Genomic DNA, 12428 nt, shown 5'->3' with positions numbered 1-12428 from the left:
TCAAATTAATTAAAGAAAAAAGTTAATTAGCAAAACTTGATTTCCATTCATCTAAACGAATTCCATTTCTAAGATGATGATTCAAGATCTTTTTTAGTAATCAACTTAATTTAATTTAATTACTTTTCATCAATAACTGACTCTAATTTGATTAGACCATTAATTGTTGTTAATCAATTTAAATTTCATCAATTCAATTTTCTTTGCATTTTCCAAAATTTTATTAGTATGCGGTCCCCAAATCTTTGTTTTGATTTTTTTTTCTTGATTGTTTTTAATTTTTTGGGTTCAATTTAATTTCTTTTGGCAATTTTGGTTAGTATATTGTGATTTTTTTTGACCTATTTGATTGTTTAATGAACGATTCTGTATTATACTGATGTGTTTTCTATTCTCTAATTGCAGAGGTTTCGATAATGTTGACTTCTTTTGCTCGACCTTCAATCCTTACACCTTTACGTAATGGATTAGTACCTGTTATTGGTTCATCTTTATCACGAAATTTGAGTACAACAAATTCAAATATGTGTTACCAGTATGTCCATAAAGGTCTTGATGAACCTCAATGGGAAGATAGGTTTAGATCAGAAACAAGTAAAACCATGGTAGGAGATTTCTTAGCTGCTGGATCGACTTTACTTGGTACAATTTTTCGTGAATCTTGTACAATTAATTATCCCTTTGAAAAGGGACCTTTAAGCCCAAGATTTAGAGGTGAACATGCATTGAGAAGATACCCTTCAGGTGAGGAAAGATGCATCGCCTGTAAACTATGTGAAGCCATTTGTCCAGCCCAAGCGATTACAATTGAAGCGGAAGAAAGGCCTGACGGTAGTCGGCGAACCACTCGTTACGACATTGACATGACCAAATGTATCTACTGTGGATTCTGTCAAGAAGCTTGTCCAGTTGATGCAATTGTCGAAGGCCCTAACTTTGAATATGCCACCGAGACACACGAAGAGCTATTATACAATAAGGAGAAATTGTTGAATAATGGTGACCAATGGGAACCCGAAATAGCGGCCAACATTCAAGCCGATCATTTATACAGATAAATTAACAATCAAATTCCTCTATTACAATTGTAAAGAAATACGTTACTAGTTGAAACTTTGGTTCTTAGAGTGTCAATTAAAATTGAACATAATGTAATTGACATTTTAAAGGAATCATTTATTAGTATTTTGAGTGAGTTAATTTTTTTTTCCAAATCATTAGATTAACATAAAAGAGAGAGAAAAACTGTTAATGATTGCAAAGAATGAATTATGATTGGATTAAACAAGAAACAATTGCTGATCAGATTAAGAGTAAAATTAAATCGTAACAACTTTTGGCACATTATTGTAAAATATTAGCATAGTAATTTCTCGGTGCCTAATTGTAGGTTCGTGATTGTTTATAATTTGATAGTAAATGTAAATTTGAACAGAAAATAATGTGAAAAAATGGTAGACTTTGAAGTTAGAAGCATAATTAAGATACAATTAGTAATTATTTGTAAACAGAGAAAGGAAAGAGATTGAATTTAGTTGATGATATGATTGTTGTAGTTGCCATTTGTTGTTGCAGATCGATGATTAAAATTAGATTGAGTATCCAGTGTGTAGGTAATGTATGTAAATGTGAATATGGTTAATAGACCAGAATTGAGAATCAAAATGATTCACCATGATTAAGGTAAGTTTTTAACCGCAGGATTAAGATCACTAAAAAATGGATGTACCATCGCCTCATCAGCGGCTAATCGTTGTGATGGATTGCAGATTAATAGTTTTTGTAATAAATCACGACCTTTTGAGTTGAGCTTTGGAACCACCGAGGTGAAACTCGTGGTTGGATGGTACATGGGGAATGGCTTGAAATCGGGAAGAGTAGCTACACCAGGCCAAGTTTCTTCGGTCGGAGTACCAAGAAGCTGGAAAGTATCAAGAAATAATGTCAAAAGAATTAGATGAGAAAAGGTAAAAGAGAAAAGAGAAATGAATTACTTTGAATATTCTTTTCAATTGATCTTCCACATCGGAACCAGGGAATAAAGGTCGACCAGCATTGGCCAGTTCGGCGAAAATACAACCCGCTGACCACATATCAATGGAAGTGGTATAAAGTTTAGCTCCGAAAAGGACATCAGGAGGACGATACCAAAGGGTAACCACTTCAGCCGAGTAACACCTAACTGGAATACCAAAAGCTCGGGCTAAACCGAAATCGGCTAATTTAAGTTCACCATTTTTGTTGATTAATAAATTTTGTGGTTTCAAATCACGATGAAGAACATTATTCTTGTGACAAAATTCTAGGCCCCGAAGGAGTTGATAGAAAAACGATCTAACAACATCAGGATCGATCTCACCATTAAGACTATCAAAATATTTCTTCAAATCTTGGTCACAATGTTCAAAGACGAGGGTCAACTTTTTTTCACTATGAAGAACATCACACAATCTAAATCGTGAGAATAAAAAGAAAATAGAAAAGAATAGAATTTAAAATAAAGCCAATCAATTGGTGATAGAAAACAGACCAATGAACAAGAGAAAAGAAAAACAATAATTCACCTCACGATGTTACGATGTCGAAGCTCTTTGAGCAAACAGATTTCTCTTAGAGCGGAACTTGGTACACCTTCGTCATCATCGTCCAGTCGAACGCGTTTTAAGGCCACAATCTCGGAAGTTTCACGATTTTTACCCTTGAAGACGGTTCCATAGGTCCCTTCACCGATTTTCTCCAATTTCTCGTATTTCTGCATCAACAATAATCTATTTCTCCCTCGGGATAATTGGAAATTAACCGAAACACCAATCGAAACAAACCTCAGCTAATCAAAGATAATTGTTCGCAATGTTTGTACATTCACCGATTTCACCCAATTAATTGTAAAATGGAAGAAAAAGAAAACAATAAACAATTAAAGTCTAGAATAGAATAGTAAACATTCAATGTTCCACAAGGAATATTTTCACTTTCTCTTTTCCTCTCCCACTGTTTTTCCCTTTCTCTTCTTTATCTTCTCTTTCTTTTCTCTCTTTCTTTTCTGTCCTCTTCAATATTCTTCCATCTATTAACCTTTTCCTCCAAACTCGTGATTTCCAATCAACAATTTAAACCAATAATTAAACTCTCCGCTTGACCATTGGTCTAAAATGAGGAAAACTCAAAGATCAAAGTTATCGAAAATCAATAAAATCGTAACTGTAAATAACTCTCGTTGTTTACTGTTAGTTGATTGGGAGAAACGGTTAATCAGCAGAACGGAAATAGTTGCCATCCCATTTGAACGATACAATTAAATTGTTCATAATTGAAAGATGTCCAGTGTTGATGAGAAGATTTTTCTGAAATTCCAATTGTAAATTAACTCGACAAAGACAAAAAGGGTTAGTCTTCTGCGCGCCTTTTGAACTTGACTCGAGTTCTTATTGTTTATCGGTTATTATTTTCTGTTGATTGGTTATCGATTCATTTTTATGGGTTTTAATGGTGGCAATTTAATTTCTCAAAGATTAAGAAAGTGATAAATGATTAATAGATTGGTTATGACACAATCTAAAAAGATACAATTGACATTAATAATAAATATAAATTGAATGGACAAGAAGATTATAGTAGTTGAAAGGGAGAAAATTATAAATTGATTTGTTTCTTTTGTTTTTTGATGAACAGGAAAAATTAAGCATTTGTAAGCTTGAGAAAACTTGACTCAGGAAGAAAATTTTTCTGAAAAAAATTTTCTTTAAACAATCATTTCATTGATTTCTTTGATCAGTTTTCGACAATAATCAACAGTGTTGATTGGATTAACAGAGACAAGGTTACTTCGGATTCTAGATTCTTCTTTATAATTATCAATCTTTGCTCGAATTCGGAATTGGAAGGTTCTGAAATTTAGGGTTGCGACATATTCTAGGAATTCCTCGTCATTTTGGCTTTTCATATCGGCCAAATCTTTAGCACTCATTCCCAAAAGTTTTTCGGCTTCTTCATGAAATGCGGTCACCCAAACAGAATTGGTACAATCCGAAATCAATAGATTCAATATCAGCCGATGATCTCCGTGCATCACATCTTTATTACATTTATCGCATTTGTAGAAACCATTATTCATCTCGACGAGTTTCTTTTTACATCCATCAGGACAGGCCATGTAGATTTGAGTTTTTCCAGTTTGAGTAACTGTTGCTTTACAAGTTGTCGTTAAAGTGGCATTCACGGCCGCGACAACGTTGTCCTTTGTGATGGCGTTAAGGTATTGACTATCACCCATATCAGCAGATCCTGATTTTTGGGAAAGTACATTGGGTTCAATGTTAATTCCTCGCCGTTGGTACCATCCTCGAAGTTCGTTAGCTTCAGGTAAATCAGGGTCAACTTGGATAAGTGTTGATCCAATGGTTGATAGACTTTTACCTTGATAATCAGTTAGACGAGCTTTCTTGGCGACGATAACAGATCCACATTGGGCATTGAAGGTTTCAGCATCATTATTCCAAATTGTTAAACGAATTTCAGTCTCAGAATCGTCGACCAATGAAATGTCTCTCTTTCTTAATTCCTTGCCCAAATTTTTTGACATGATGGTTGTCATCTCACCAGGATCTCGACATACACCAAGAATGTCAACAGTTGAATTAGCAGGAACAGCTTCAAGTTGACCAATTTTGACAAAATGAAAATTAATTTGAGGACAACTGGTATCATCATCTGAAGGGATAATAATTGAGTCTGAATGAAGAGTCAACTCATACTCATGGTCAACATCAGACCATTTTTTGTTGGCAGGTTTAACAGAAGCCTTTGCTAAAGTGTAGATTTTTCCGACTTGAATCATATCAAAGTATTTATCACACTCGGTACGAAAGGCTGTAATTCGAATCTCCCCTGATTCATCTTGTAAATTAAATGAGAACAAAGTACCTTCGCCCTTGGCGTTATTCCAACTTTTGAGAGTTCCTTTATTGGTAACACGACCTCGAATAGCCCATTTATTCTGGTAAGGAGTGATCTGATTAATTGGGAAAATAGCCTCTTCTCTAATAGAGGTATCACTCATGCTTATATCAGCTTGATTGGGAACACTACTGAAAGCTTTAGCTCCAGATTTAAATCCATTGTAGCCACCATTTGTTGACCCCCCTGAGGTACTTGAGACACCATTTGCAAATGTGGATGAAAGGGAATCATTGGCTATAGAAGAACCTTCAAAAGGTGTGGGATTACCAATCTTCCGTCCGATATTAGCCCCAGGAGTAATTACTTCAGGCTCAGAGATGAGAAGAATCTTTTTGTTGCTTCCTCCAGCGGCTGGATTACAAACATATTTATTTAACCGTATAACAGTATACCTTTCAAATTCACCAGCTTCAACTCTTTGAGCCATAGCACCAACCATGATACAACATTGATAAGAAAATTTACCATCAGAGAGTAAGAAACGATACCTTTGAACACTATCAGCGGAGACATTTTTTTGAGCCAAAATTTGGACGATTGGACGTTCAACAAAACCACCAGAAAGGATTGTTCCAAGAGCACCTTCAGTTAATCTTGGAGTAGAAGCCATTACAAAGAGAATAAATTTCACAGAAAAACAATAAACAAAAGAAAGAAGGATAATTTTCCCAAATAAGAAAACAAAAAGTCAAACCAGAAGAGAAGAAAAAAAGACAAGGAAAAGAGACAGAGAATAGAAAAGAAAAAAATTGAGGGATGAAGACAAGAGAAAAAAAAGAAAATGAAAGATCGTCACAAAAATGAAGGATTACAAGAGAGAAAAAAAACTCTAATTGATTTGAATTTAATATCAATTTAGAGAAAATGATTTAACCAATTTAAAAATTTGAAACAATCAAAGATTAACAATCAACTTTAATTGAAACAATTAACAAAAAGAATGATGAAATGTTGACTTGCTAAGTGAGAGGAAAGAAGACCAAATGAGCGCGAAGTTGAAGTGAACAGAAATATAAAGAGAAAAGAAAAAAGGTCACGTGACCAAAGTATTTTCTCTTCTCAATTTGATTCGATTCTCTAATATTTTTAATCTCTTCAATGTTAATCATATTTTCAATCTTAATTGTTGACCTTTTCTGTTGTTCCTGTGAATGTTTATCGCCGTAATTTAGCAATTAGAATCAAATTAAGAGACAATCGATCAAATTTAATCTAATTTTCTGCCAAAGATATTGTGTATCTGGTATCGGTATCTAATTGTGATTATGTAAAAGCTTTTTTTCTGTGCATCAAAGTCAATATGGTGGTTAAATTTTTCCCGGTTTAATTGTTTGGATGCGTAATTTAAACCACTAATTAATTGTGTTGTGTTGATTACGATTAAAAAAGCTATCAAATTCTGACTTAAATGGTTCTCAACGGTTTAATTTGATTGAGTTTCTACTCTGGTGAGTTGATAGAATTTTTTTATTCTTTTCTTTTCTGCTTAATTACTCTAATTACTCTAATTGCTTTTGTTTTAAAATTGTTCTCACAGTTGTTTTAATATGGATACGATGTTTAGTCCAATTATATCTGATTAAATTGCATCTCTATCATCTAATGTACAAGATAAATTGTTGAGAAATCAATTGATTTGGGTTTTGTTTACACAAATTTAATTGTTTGTGTGTTTAATTTTTCCAATTTCTAATAATCTTTTTTGTTTAATTCAATAATTTACAATTCAATAAGTTAATGAATAAACCCGTTTGTTAAATTCAAAGATAATTTTAAAACATTGATTTTAAAAATTCAACTAAAAATTAGATGAAAAAAAGATTAGGTTAAATTAAATTTATGTTTCAATTTCTATTTCATTCAATTTCTTGAACTAATCTTTTTACTCATCTATTGATTCACTTTCCTCTTCTAATCTCAATTTTTTTACTCTTCTCTGATTATTGTAGTTTTGATTGAATTTCGGTTTCCCATTACCAGTCGATTTTCCTTCGTTACCCTCACCACCACCACCACCGAAATGTTTCTTGTGAATCTTTTTGAATCGACTTAAATCTACAATCATAAAGATAAAATATCGGAGAAAATAATCCAAGATTATTGATGGAAAATTACAACTGGACCAATCAATAGAAGGCTAAACAAAAGACTTACCTCCAACGTCAACTTTGTTTCCGGTCAATTTTTTACTTCGTTGTAACTGTGAATAATTTTTACGTCTCCTGTGCTCATAATTGGTTCCATGATGCCGTTGATTGGGTTGTTCACTTTCATCAACCTCACCATTACCATCACCTTTACCTACAAACCAATTGCGTTCACGACCATCGCCCGAATCACCGGACTCTTCATACCTTTCACCATCTTCGTATTCAAATCGTCCATGTCTTTTACGGCCAAAAACAACTTGTCCCTCAGCTCCAGCTGATTTAGCTTTTCTTTGTCGAACCGAAGTTTTTCCTTCTTCCTGGACATCATGTGAACTTCTAAAATCGCCATTTCTGTTGGTCGCATGAACCGATCGCTGTCCATTTTCACCGTCACCGTAATCACTTTTCTGCTCCTTGTCTGTCCCTCCGTCACCGCCGTCACTATAATCCTCTAGCTTAGGTAAAGGACCATTAAGTACCATGTCACTATAACCAGCGGACACTTTGTGACTTATTAGATGTAAATTTAATATAAAACAAATTGTAACTGTTAACCTCATGCTCACGAATCTAAACTGTTTTCTCAACTAGTGTCTCATCAACACTTGTCGAAGCACTTTTATTGGTAATTCATTCAGGTCAAGTGAATCCCTATCGATACTTTCGCTATTCACAAAATTTCACCATCCTAATCATTTAGGTCGCATAATTACCGTTTAATTTGATTGTCATTTTTTTCATTCTCTTCTATTTGCTTAGTTTTTCAACTTTTGTCTATTTTTTTCCTCACTAATTCAATGTCTTTTGTTTTTCTTTTAGTTTTTTTTTCTGTTTGGAATCGTTTCTGTCGGATGAACATAAAATTTAATCCCATTTAATTTAGTTTCAATCATTGGTTGTAGAACAAATGTTGGCGCTGATTACCTGATTAACTGGAATTTATCTCGACTCACAATTAATCGCGAGTTCACCTTTTGTTTTTTGCATTCACCTTCATAGTGTCGTCCAAGTGTTACATCGATGACAATGTTTACCTTTCCAATTCATTTAAACGTAATTTTAAATTCTAAATCATCTTGGCCTTGTGATTTGATCCTTTTGATTCAATTTTCTAATTGCTTTTTCTTTCAATCCAGATTATAAAAAAATACGAGCTGAGATAAATTCTATTATATATTGCTGATTAATTGTTTGAAAATCACAATCACAATTTAGAAAAAAATTGACAATTGATTCAATTCAAATTTCGCGTCGCTGGATTACCATTGGTTACATTATATTTCCACCTTGCGGCTCATCTGGATTTTTCCAAATTTCTTTAATTTAATTTCCTCAATCAATTGCTAATTGAAATCACCAAATTGCTAATCTTTTTATTTTAATTTTGGATTACAAAAATCTTCATACAGCGATGTCAACAACAGTAAATAGTAACGATCCTAGAAGACCTGATAAAATAGTCAAGTGAGTATTAGAATATTATTGAAATGAACAATTAACCTTATTTCATTTCTCATTTGTTTACAGATACAAACCAAGTATTCACAGTCCCTTGAATAATGGTGGTGAAGATCCAACCCCTGATTATATGAATGTTTTATCAATGATCTTCAGTATGTTTGGATTAATGATGAAATTAAAATGGTGCTCATGGATCGCTCTGTTTTGTTCAAGCATCAGCTTTGCTAATTCTCGGGTTAACGATGATACCAAACAGATATTAAGTAGCTTCATGTTATCTATCTCAGCTGTTGTAATGTCTTATGTTCAAAATTCCCAACCAATGACATTACCGTTTATGTGATTATTGGCCTCAATCCTGATGTACAAAGATGTAGCCACGCGATTATATGAATTCATTGAAAGATAATTTTTTCCAACCTTTCATTTCAAATACAAATTTTATTACTCTGTAAGTTTCATTGAATTAAGGAAATTAACTTGTTACTATAGTCTGTTTTTCATCCATCAATCAAGAATTGAAATTGGAAATCATTCACTGATTCTGTTAATTATGTACATCAGCGTCTTCAAGCTACGAAGTAATTTAAAAGTTGATTTCTGATTTTTTCAATTCTGATTCGTTTAATTAAAACGGATAACTAGGGTCAACTTTTGTGGTTGTCCCAATAGAGATGATCATTTTAAGGTGTATATTTTAATTACTCTGCATTTCAAATTGATCATTAATTTACAAAGAATGATTTCAAAATTCAATCGATTCCATCAAGGGTGAAACAGGAGAAACTTAAGTCAACAATATCAACAAAGGATTTTGCCAAATGTATAATTTGTGAATCATCAAAATATAATGAATATAATAACAATTGGTTTCAGATTGAAGGATAACGTTCATGTAAATCTTACAAGTTATTAATGATTAGTCTTAGGTAGTAAAGGAAAGACAAGAAAAAGGCGATAATAATTTTGATGATATTATGGTAATAATGTTTGAAGTTTCATTTCCCATTTCAACTATTGTCGGTAATTAATCTTGTCTTTTCCATCGATGATCAATTCAAACACTTGATCGTTACTGTCTATTCCTTAGAATCCAGTAAAAAAGGATAAATCTCTTAAAAATTTAGTAACCAAATCGAAGGTTGTAAAACTAACTCCAACAGCTATTGGACCTTTAACCCAATTTAAACTGAGACCTTTGTATAATCCATGGATTATCCCTTCTTCAACGAAAACCTTATTAAGTACACCGAAAATTGTCATCGAACCGGGTTGAGTTTGCATTCGTCTTCTAACAATGTCCAAAGGATATGAAGCCGATTGTCCAAGTAAACCAGCGATTGCACCAAACACTAAACGCTCCAATGGATGTGGATCAGCTGGTCCATAGTAATCTAAGAAAATTAAGATTAATTTAGCTCAATTAATTTTGCTAATGGAAAATAATCAAAGGAATTACTTACCATGATGTAACCTCTTTAAAGTTTCGTAAGTGAAAAAACTCGTTCCAGCATAAGGTATAACTCCAAATAAGGTTGGAAAATAACCTTTGTAAACAGCGGTCAATCCTTCGCGTTTAATTGTCTTACGAAATACGGCACCAAGTGAATTATATTTTTCTCTATGAGTAACAGCCATTCGAGCTCTGGCCAAATCTAGTGGATAAGTTAAAGAAGTTGAAATTACTCCAGCAAGAGATCCAGCGATATAACTCCGGATAGGATGTTTTCGTCTAGAAAATATGAAAAACAAAAATATCATTAAGTTTCTCCAATAATTAGTCTAGTAATTAACATGATACAAACAATATCAATACAATCTTAATGGTAACATTTTCACGTTAAAGAGAAATAATTGACATTCAATGACTGTAAATATCTGTTGATTAAGGAAATGGTGGTTTACCTAATTTTGATAAAGCTACTCACTTATCTTCATTTGTCTCAACTCCAAGTAATCGCTTTAATTGTTCATGTGATGTATATTGAATGGCAGCATAAGGCAGAACCCGAGCCATGGTGGCTGAATTTCCCCTCCATAGACTGGTTAATCCGGACTCTTTGTAAGATATCACAATAAACTTATAAGCTTCATGAAAACTAAATGGTATATTTTTAATCTGAAAGTTAATCTTTGTCCTGTCAAGTGGAGCAATAATTGTTTTAGCTAATCCACCAGCGACTGCACCGGCGATCAACGATGTGACAACTTTTGATGAATTTGATATTTCCTCTTGTCCACTGGTCAACATAATCTAAACCAAGAAAAAACAAATCAAAATTCATAATTAGAATTGGGTAAATTCAATTGTTTAAAATAAAGGTTGACCCTTGGATCAGAACTTTATTGATGGGAGACACTTGAACAACTAACACTTTATTATTATCAGATAAAGTTACTAATTGTCAATTGTTTCATGAGATATTGTGAAATATACACAATTTGATTAGAATCTTGAATATTGAATTGATAACAAACCTTTTTGGCTTCATTTTGAATGGAATGTGAACTTGACTGACCAACAGATGATTGATTTTCTTGTATCATCTTTAATTTTGAGACCAATGGTTATTGCAAAAGTGATCACAGTGAAGATATAAAATGGTTAAGAATTAATTGTGTCAATGATAATAAATGGCAAGAGCGATTCAGCTTTTGATGAAAATCAAACCAGAAGAATGATAATTGACTGGATCTCTGTAGGTAATAAATGAAAACAAATCAATGTCAAAAATGATCAAGTTAATTAGATTGGAAGATTAAAGATAAAACAGAACTCAATTGGTGATTAACATGGAATCAAAGGAAAATAATGAATTTGAGAAAACACAACAACATAAAGTCTGAAAGTCTTGATAGGTAAAAATAATAGAACAAGTTAAACACTCAGCAATTAACAGTCTGATTTAGATGAGAGTGTACGAGTTTAAACTGAGAGTACTGCGATTAGTCCAATATACTTGATTAAAATAATTAATATAGAGATGAAACAATAGCTGAATACACATAGAGAAAGATAATAAATCAATCTTTGAATGTTAAGGAAAAAAGAAACTCAAAAATTGGACATTTCAACTAAAGTGAATATTGAACATCATCCAATGGACGTTAGTCTGGTTTAGGAAATTTAATTATGAGAATTTAATCTATTAAAATTATAAGAGAATTTCTTATATTCTAAATATAAAAGAAAAGTGTCAATAACAAGTAAATGTAAACATCGACCTTCAAGTTTTCCCTTATTCTATGATATTGAATAAATGGAATACAAAAAGAACTGATCAACATAGGAGATTAAATTTTGTCACATAGAGAAAACAGACTCTTATTGTAATAGTTTAGAGAAAAGGAACAAAACTTACCTGAATTAAATGAACGATGGTTTTAAAGAGTAGACTGTGTAAATTATTGTATGGCAATCAAATGAACAATTAAGTATAAAATCAGTGGCGATTTAAAATCAAATCACATCAATCATCTCATTTTTGATTTTCTTTAGTCAATCAAAACCTTTTCCCTGTTTAACTCTCAGGGCAAAAAAGGTTCTTCGTTCAACTTTAATTCACTAGATTTATTCTTAGAAAATCTCAACTCAAGTTTCACAATAAATTCTCTACGTGAACATTTTAATTAAACAATTAATAAACTAAGAGAAAATTATGATTACAATTAAAATCCAAAATTTTGTTTTCTTTTCTTCCTCAGGTTTGTTTATCTCACCAATTCATCGCCATCTATGGGCCAACAATTTAATCTCTTTGGAGAACAAAAATTTTTTCTTTTTGTCGAATTTTCTTTTTTCATTCAAATTGATTTAAAGTTCATTTTCTTTTCATTGAATTTGTTTTAACTTATTTT

The 12428-nt window shown here is 32.4% G+C and overlaps 6 protein-coding genes across 6 annotated transcripts; 2 read left to right on the top strand and 4 right to left on the bottom strand.

Annotated features, from left to right (window-relative positions):
• The first annotated feature begins 177 nt into the window (after window positions 1–177).
• On the top strand, window positions 178–1159 carry LOC128392305 (NADH-quinone oxidoreductase subunit I-like). The gene is made up of 2 exons (XM_053352309.1): window positions 178–315; window positions 406–1159. The coding sequence occupies exon 2, from the start codon at window positions 417–419 to the stop codon at window positions 1056–1058; it is 642 nt and encodes a 213-aa protein (XP_053208284.1). The 5' UTR covers window positions 178–315; window positions 406–416; the 3' UTR covers window positions 1059–1159.
• LOC128392302 (cyclin-dependent kinase 5-like) lies at window positions 1156–3323 on the bottom strand. Its single transcript, XM_053352306.1, has 3 exons — window positions 2565–3323; window positions 1995–2451; window positions 1156–1921 (listed from the first exon to the last, which is right to left on the bottom strand). The coding sequence occupies exons 1-3, from the start codon at window positions 2756–2758 to the stop codon at window positions 1679–1681; spliced, it is 894 nt and encodes a 297-aa protein (XP_053208281.1). The 5' UTR covers window positions 2759–3323; the 3' UTR covers window positions 1156–1678.
• A 144-nt stretch (window positions 3324–3467) lies between these two features.
• On the bottom strand, window positions 3468–5929 carry LOC128392296 (replication protein A 70 kDa DNA-binding subunit-like). Its single transcript, XM_053352300.1, has one exon. It carries the CDS (start codon window positions 5567–5569, stop codon window positions 3743–3745), a length of 1827 nt encoding a protein of 608 aa, XP_053208275.1. The 5' UTR covers window positions 5570–5929; the 3' UTR covers window positions 3468–3742.
• A 602-nt stretch (window positions 5930–6531) lies between these two features.
• LOC128392304 (uncharacterized) lies at window positions 6532–7686 on the bottom strand. Its single transcript, XM_053352308.1, has 2 exons — window positions 7114–7686; window positions 6532–7014 (listed from the first exon to the last, which is right to left on the bottom strand). Exons 1-2 carry the CDS (start codon window positions 7667–7669, stop codon window positions 6842–6844), a joined length of 729 nt encoding a protein of 242 aa, XP_053208283.1. The 5' UTR covers window positions 7670–7686; the 3' UTR covers window positions 6532–6841.
• A 227-nt stretch (window positions 7687–7913) lies between these two features.
• LOC128392310 (PAT complex subunit Asterix-like) lies at window positions 7914–9410 on the top strand. The gene is made up of 3 exons (XM_053352313.1): window positions 7914–8162; window positions 8246–8573; window positions 8637–9410. The coding sequence occupies exons 2-3, from the start codon at window positions 8521–8523 to the stop codon at window positions 8911–8913; spliced, it is 330 nt and encodes a 109-aa protein (XP_053208288.1). The 5' UTR covers window positions 7914–8162; window positions 8246–8520; the 3' UTR covers window positions 8914–9410.
• Window positions 9358–12277, bottom strand: LOC128392301 (mitochondrial coenzyme A transporter SLC25A42-like). Its single transcript, XM_053352304.1, has 5 exons — window positions 11933–12277; window positions 11049–11267; window positions 10499–10824; window positions 10034–10302; window positions 9358–9964 (listed from the first exon to the last, which is right to left on the bottom strand). Exons 2-5 carry the CDS (start codon window positions 11115–11117, stop codon window positions 9657–9659), a joined length of 972 nt encoding a protein of 323 aa, XP_053208279.1. The 5' UTR covers window positions 11118–11267; window positions 11933–12277; the 3' UTR covers window positions 9358–9656.
• Window positions 12278–12428: the final 151 nt, after the last annotated feature.

Source organism: Panonychus citri, unplaced genomic scaffold (assembly GCF_014898815.1).
Source record: "Panonychus citri isolate SS breed McGregor unplaced genomic scaffold, ASM1489881v1 Contig00136, whole genome shotgun sequence".
In the NCBI taxonomy this organism is placed as follows: domain Eukaryota; kingdom Metazoa; phylum Arthropoda; class Arachnida; order Trombidiformes; family Tetranychidae; genus Panonychus; species Panonychus citri.
The sequence above is the reverse complement of the archived record's forward strand: the minus strand, read 5'-3'. Positions and strand labels throughout refer to the sequence as shown.

Excerpts from the sequence above, each read along its gene's own strand:
- LOC128392310 (XM_053352313.1), top strand. The coding sequence starts at position 8,521 with ATGTCAACAACAGTAAATAGTAACGATCCTAGAAGACCTGATAAAATA. Across the intron at positions 8,574-8,636 it reads AGACCTGATAAAATAGTCAA|ATACAAACCAAGTATTCACA; the intron begins GTGAGTATTAGA and ends ATTTGTTTACAG.
- LOC128392304 (XM_053352308.1), bottom strand. The coding sequence starts at position 7,669 with ATGAGGTTAACAGTTACAATTTGTTTTATATTAAATTTACATCTAATA. Across the intron at positions 7,015-7,113 it reads AAACAAAGTTGACGTTGGAG|ATTTAAGTCGATTCAAAAAG; the intron begins GTAAGTCTTTTG and ends TTATGATTGTAG.
- LOC128392296 (XM_053352300.1), bottom strand. The coding sequence starts at position 5,569 with ATGGCTTCTACTCCAAGATTAACTGAAGGTGCTCTTGGAACAATCCTT.
- LOC128392302 (XM_053352306.1), bottom strand. The coding sequence starts at position 2,758 with ATGCAGAAATACGAGAAATTGGAGAAAATCGGTGAAGGGACCTATGGA. Across the intron at positions 2,452-2,564 it reads CGACATCGTAACATCGTGAG|ATTGTGTGATGTTCTTCATA; the intron begins GTGAATTATTGT and ends CTCACGATTTAG. Across the intron at positions 1,922-1,994 it reads AATTGAAAAGAATATTCAAA|CTTCTTGGTACTCCGACCGA; the intron begins GTAATTCATTTC and ends GATACTTTCCAG.
- LOC128392305 (XM_053352309.1), top strand. The coding sequence starts at position 417 with ATGTTGACTTCTTTTGCTCGACCTTCAATCCTTACACCTTTACGTAAT.
- LOC128392301 (XM_053352304.1), bottom strand. The coding sequence starts at position 11,117 with ATGATACAAGAAAATCAATCATCTGTTGGTCAGTCAAGTTCACATTCC. Across the intron at positions 10,303-10,498 it reads GTTGAGACAAATGAAGATAA|ACGAAAACATCCTATCCGGA; the intron begins GTGAGTAGCTTT and ends CATATTTTCTAG. Across the intron at positions 9,965-10,033 it reads TTTAAAGAGGTTACATCATG|ATTACTATGGACCAGCTGAT; the intron begins GTAAGTAATTCC and ends TAATTTTCTTAG.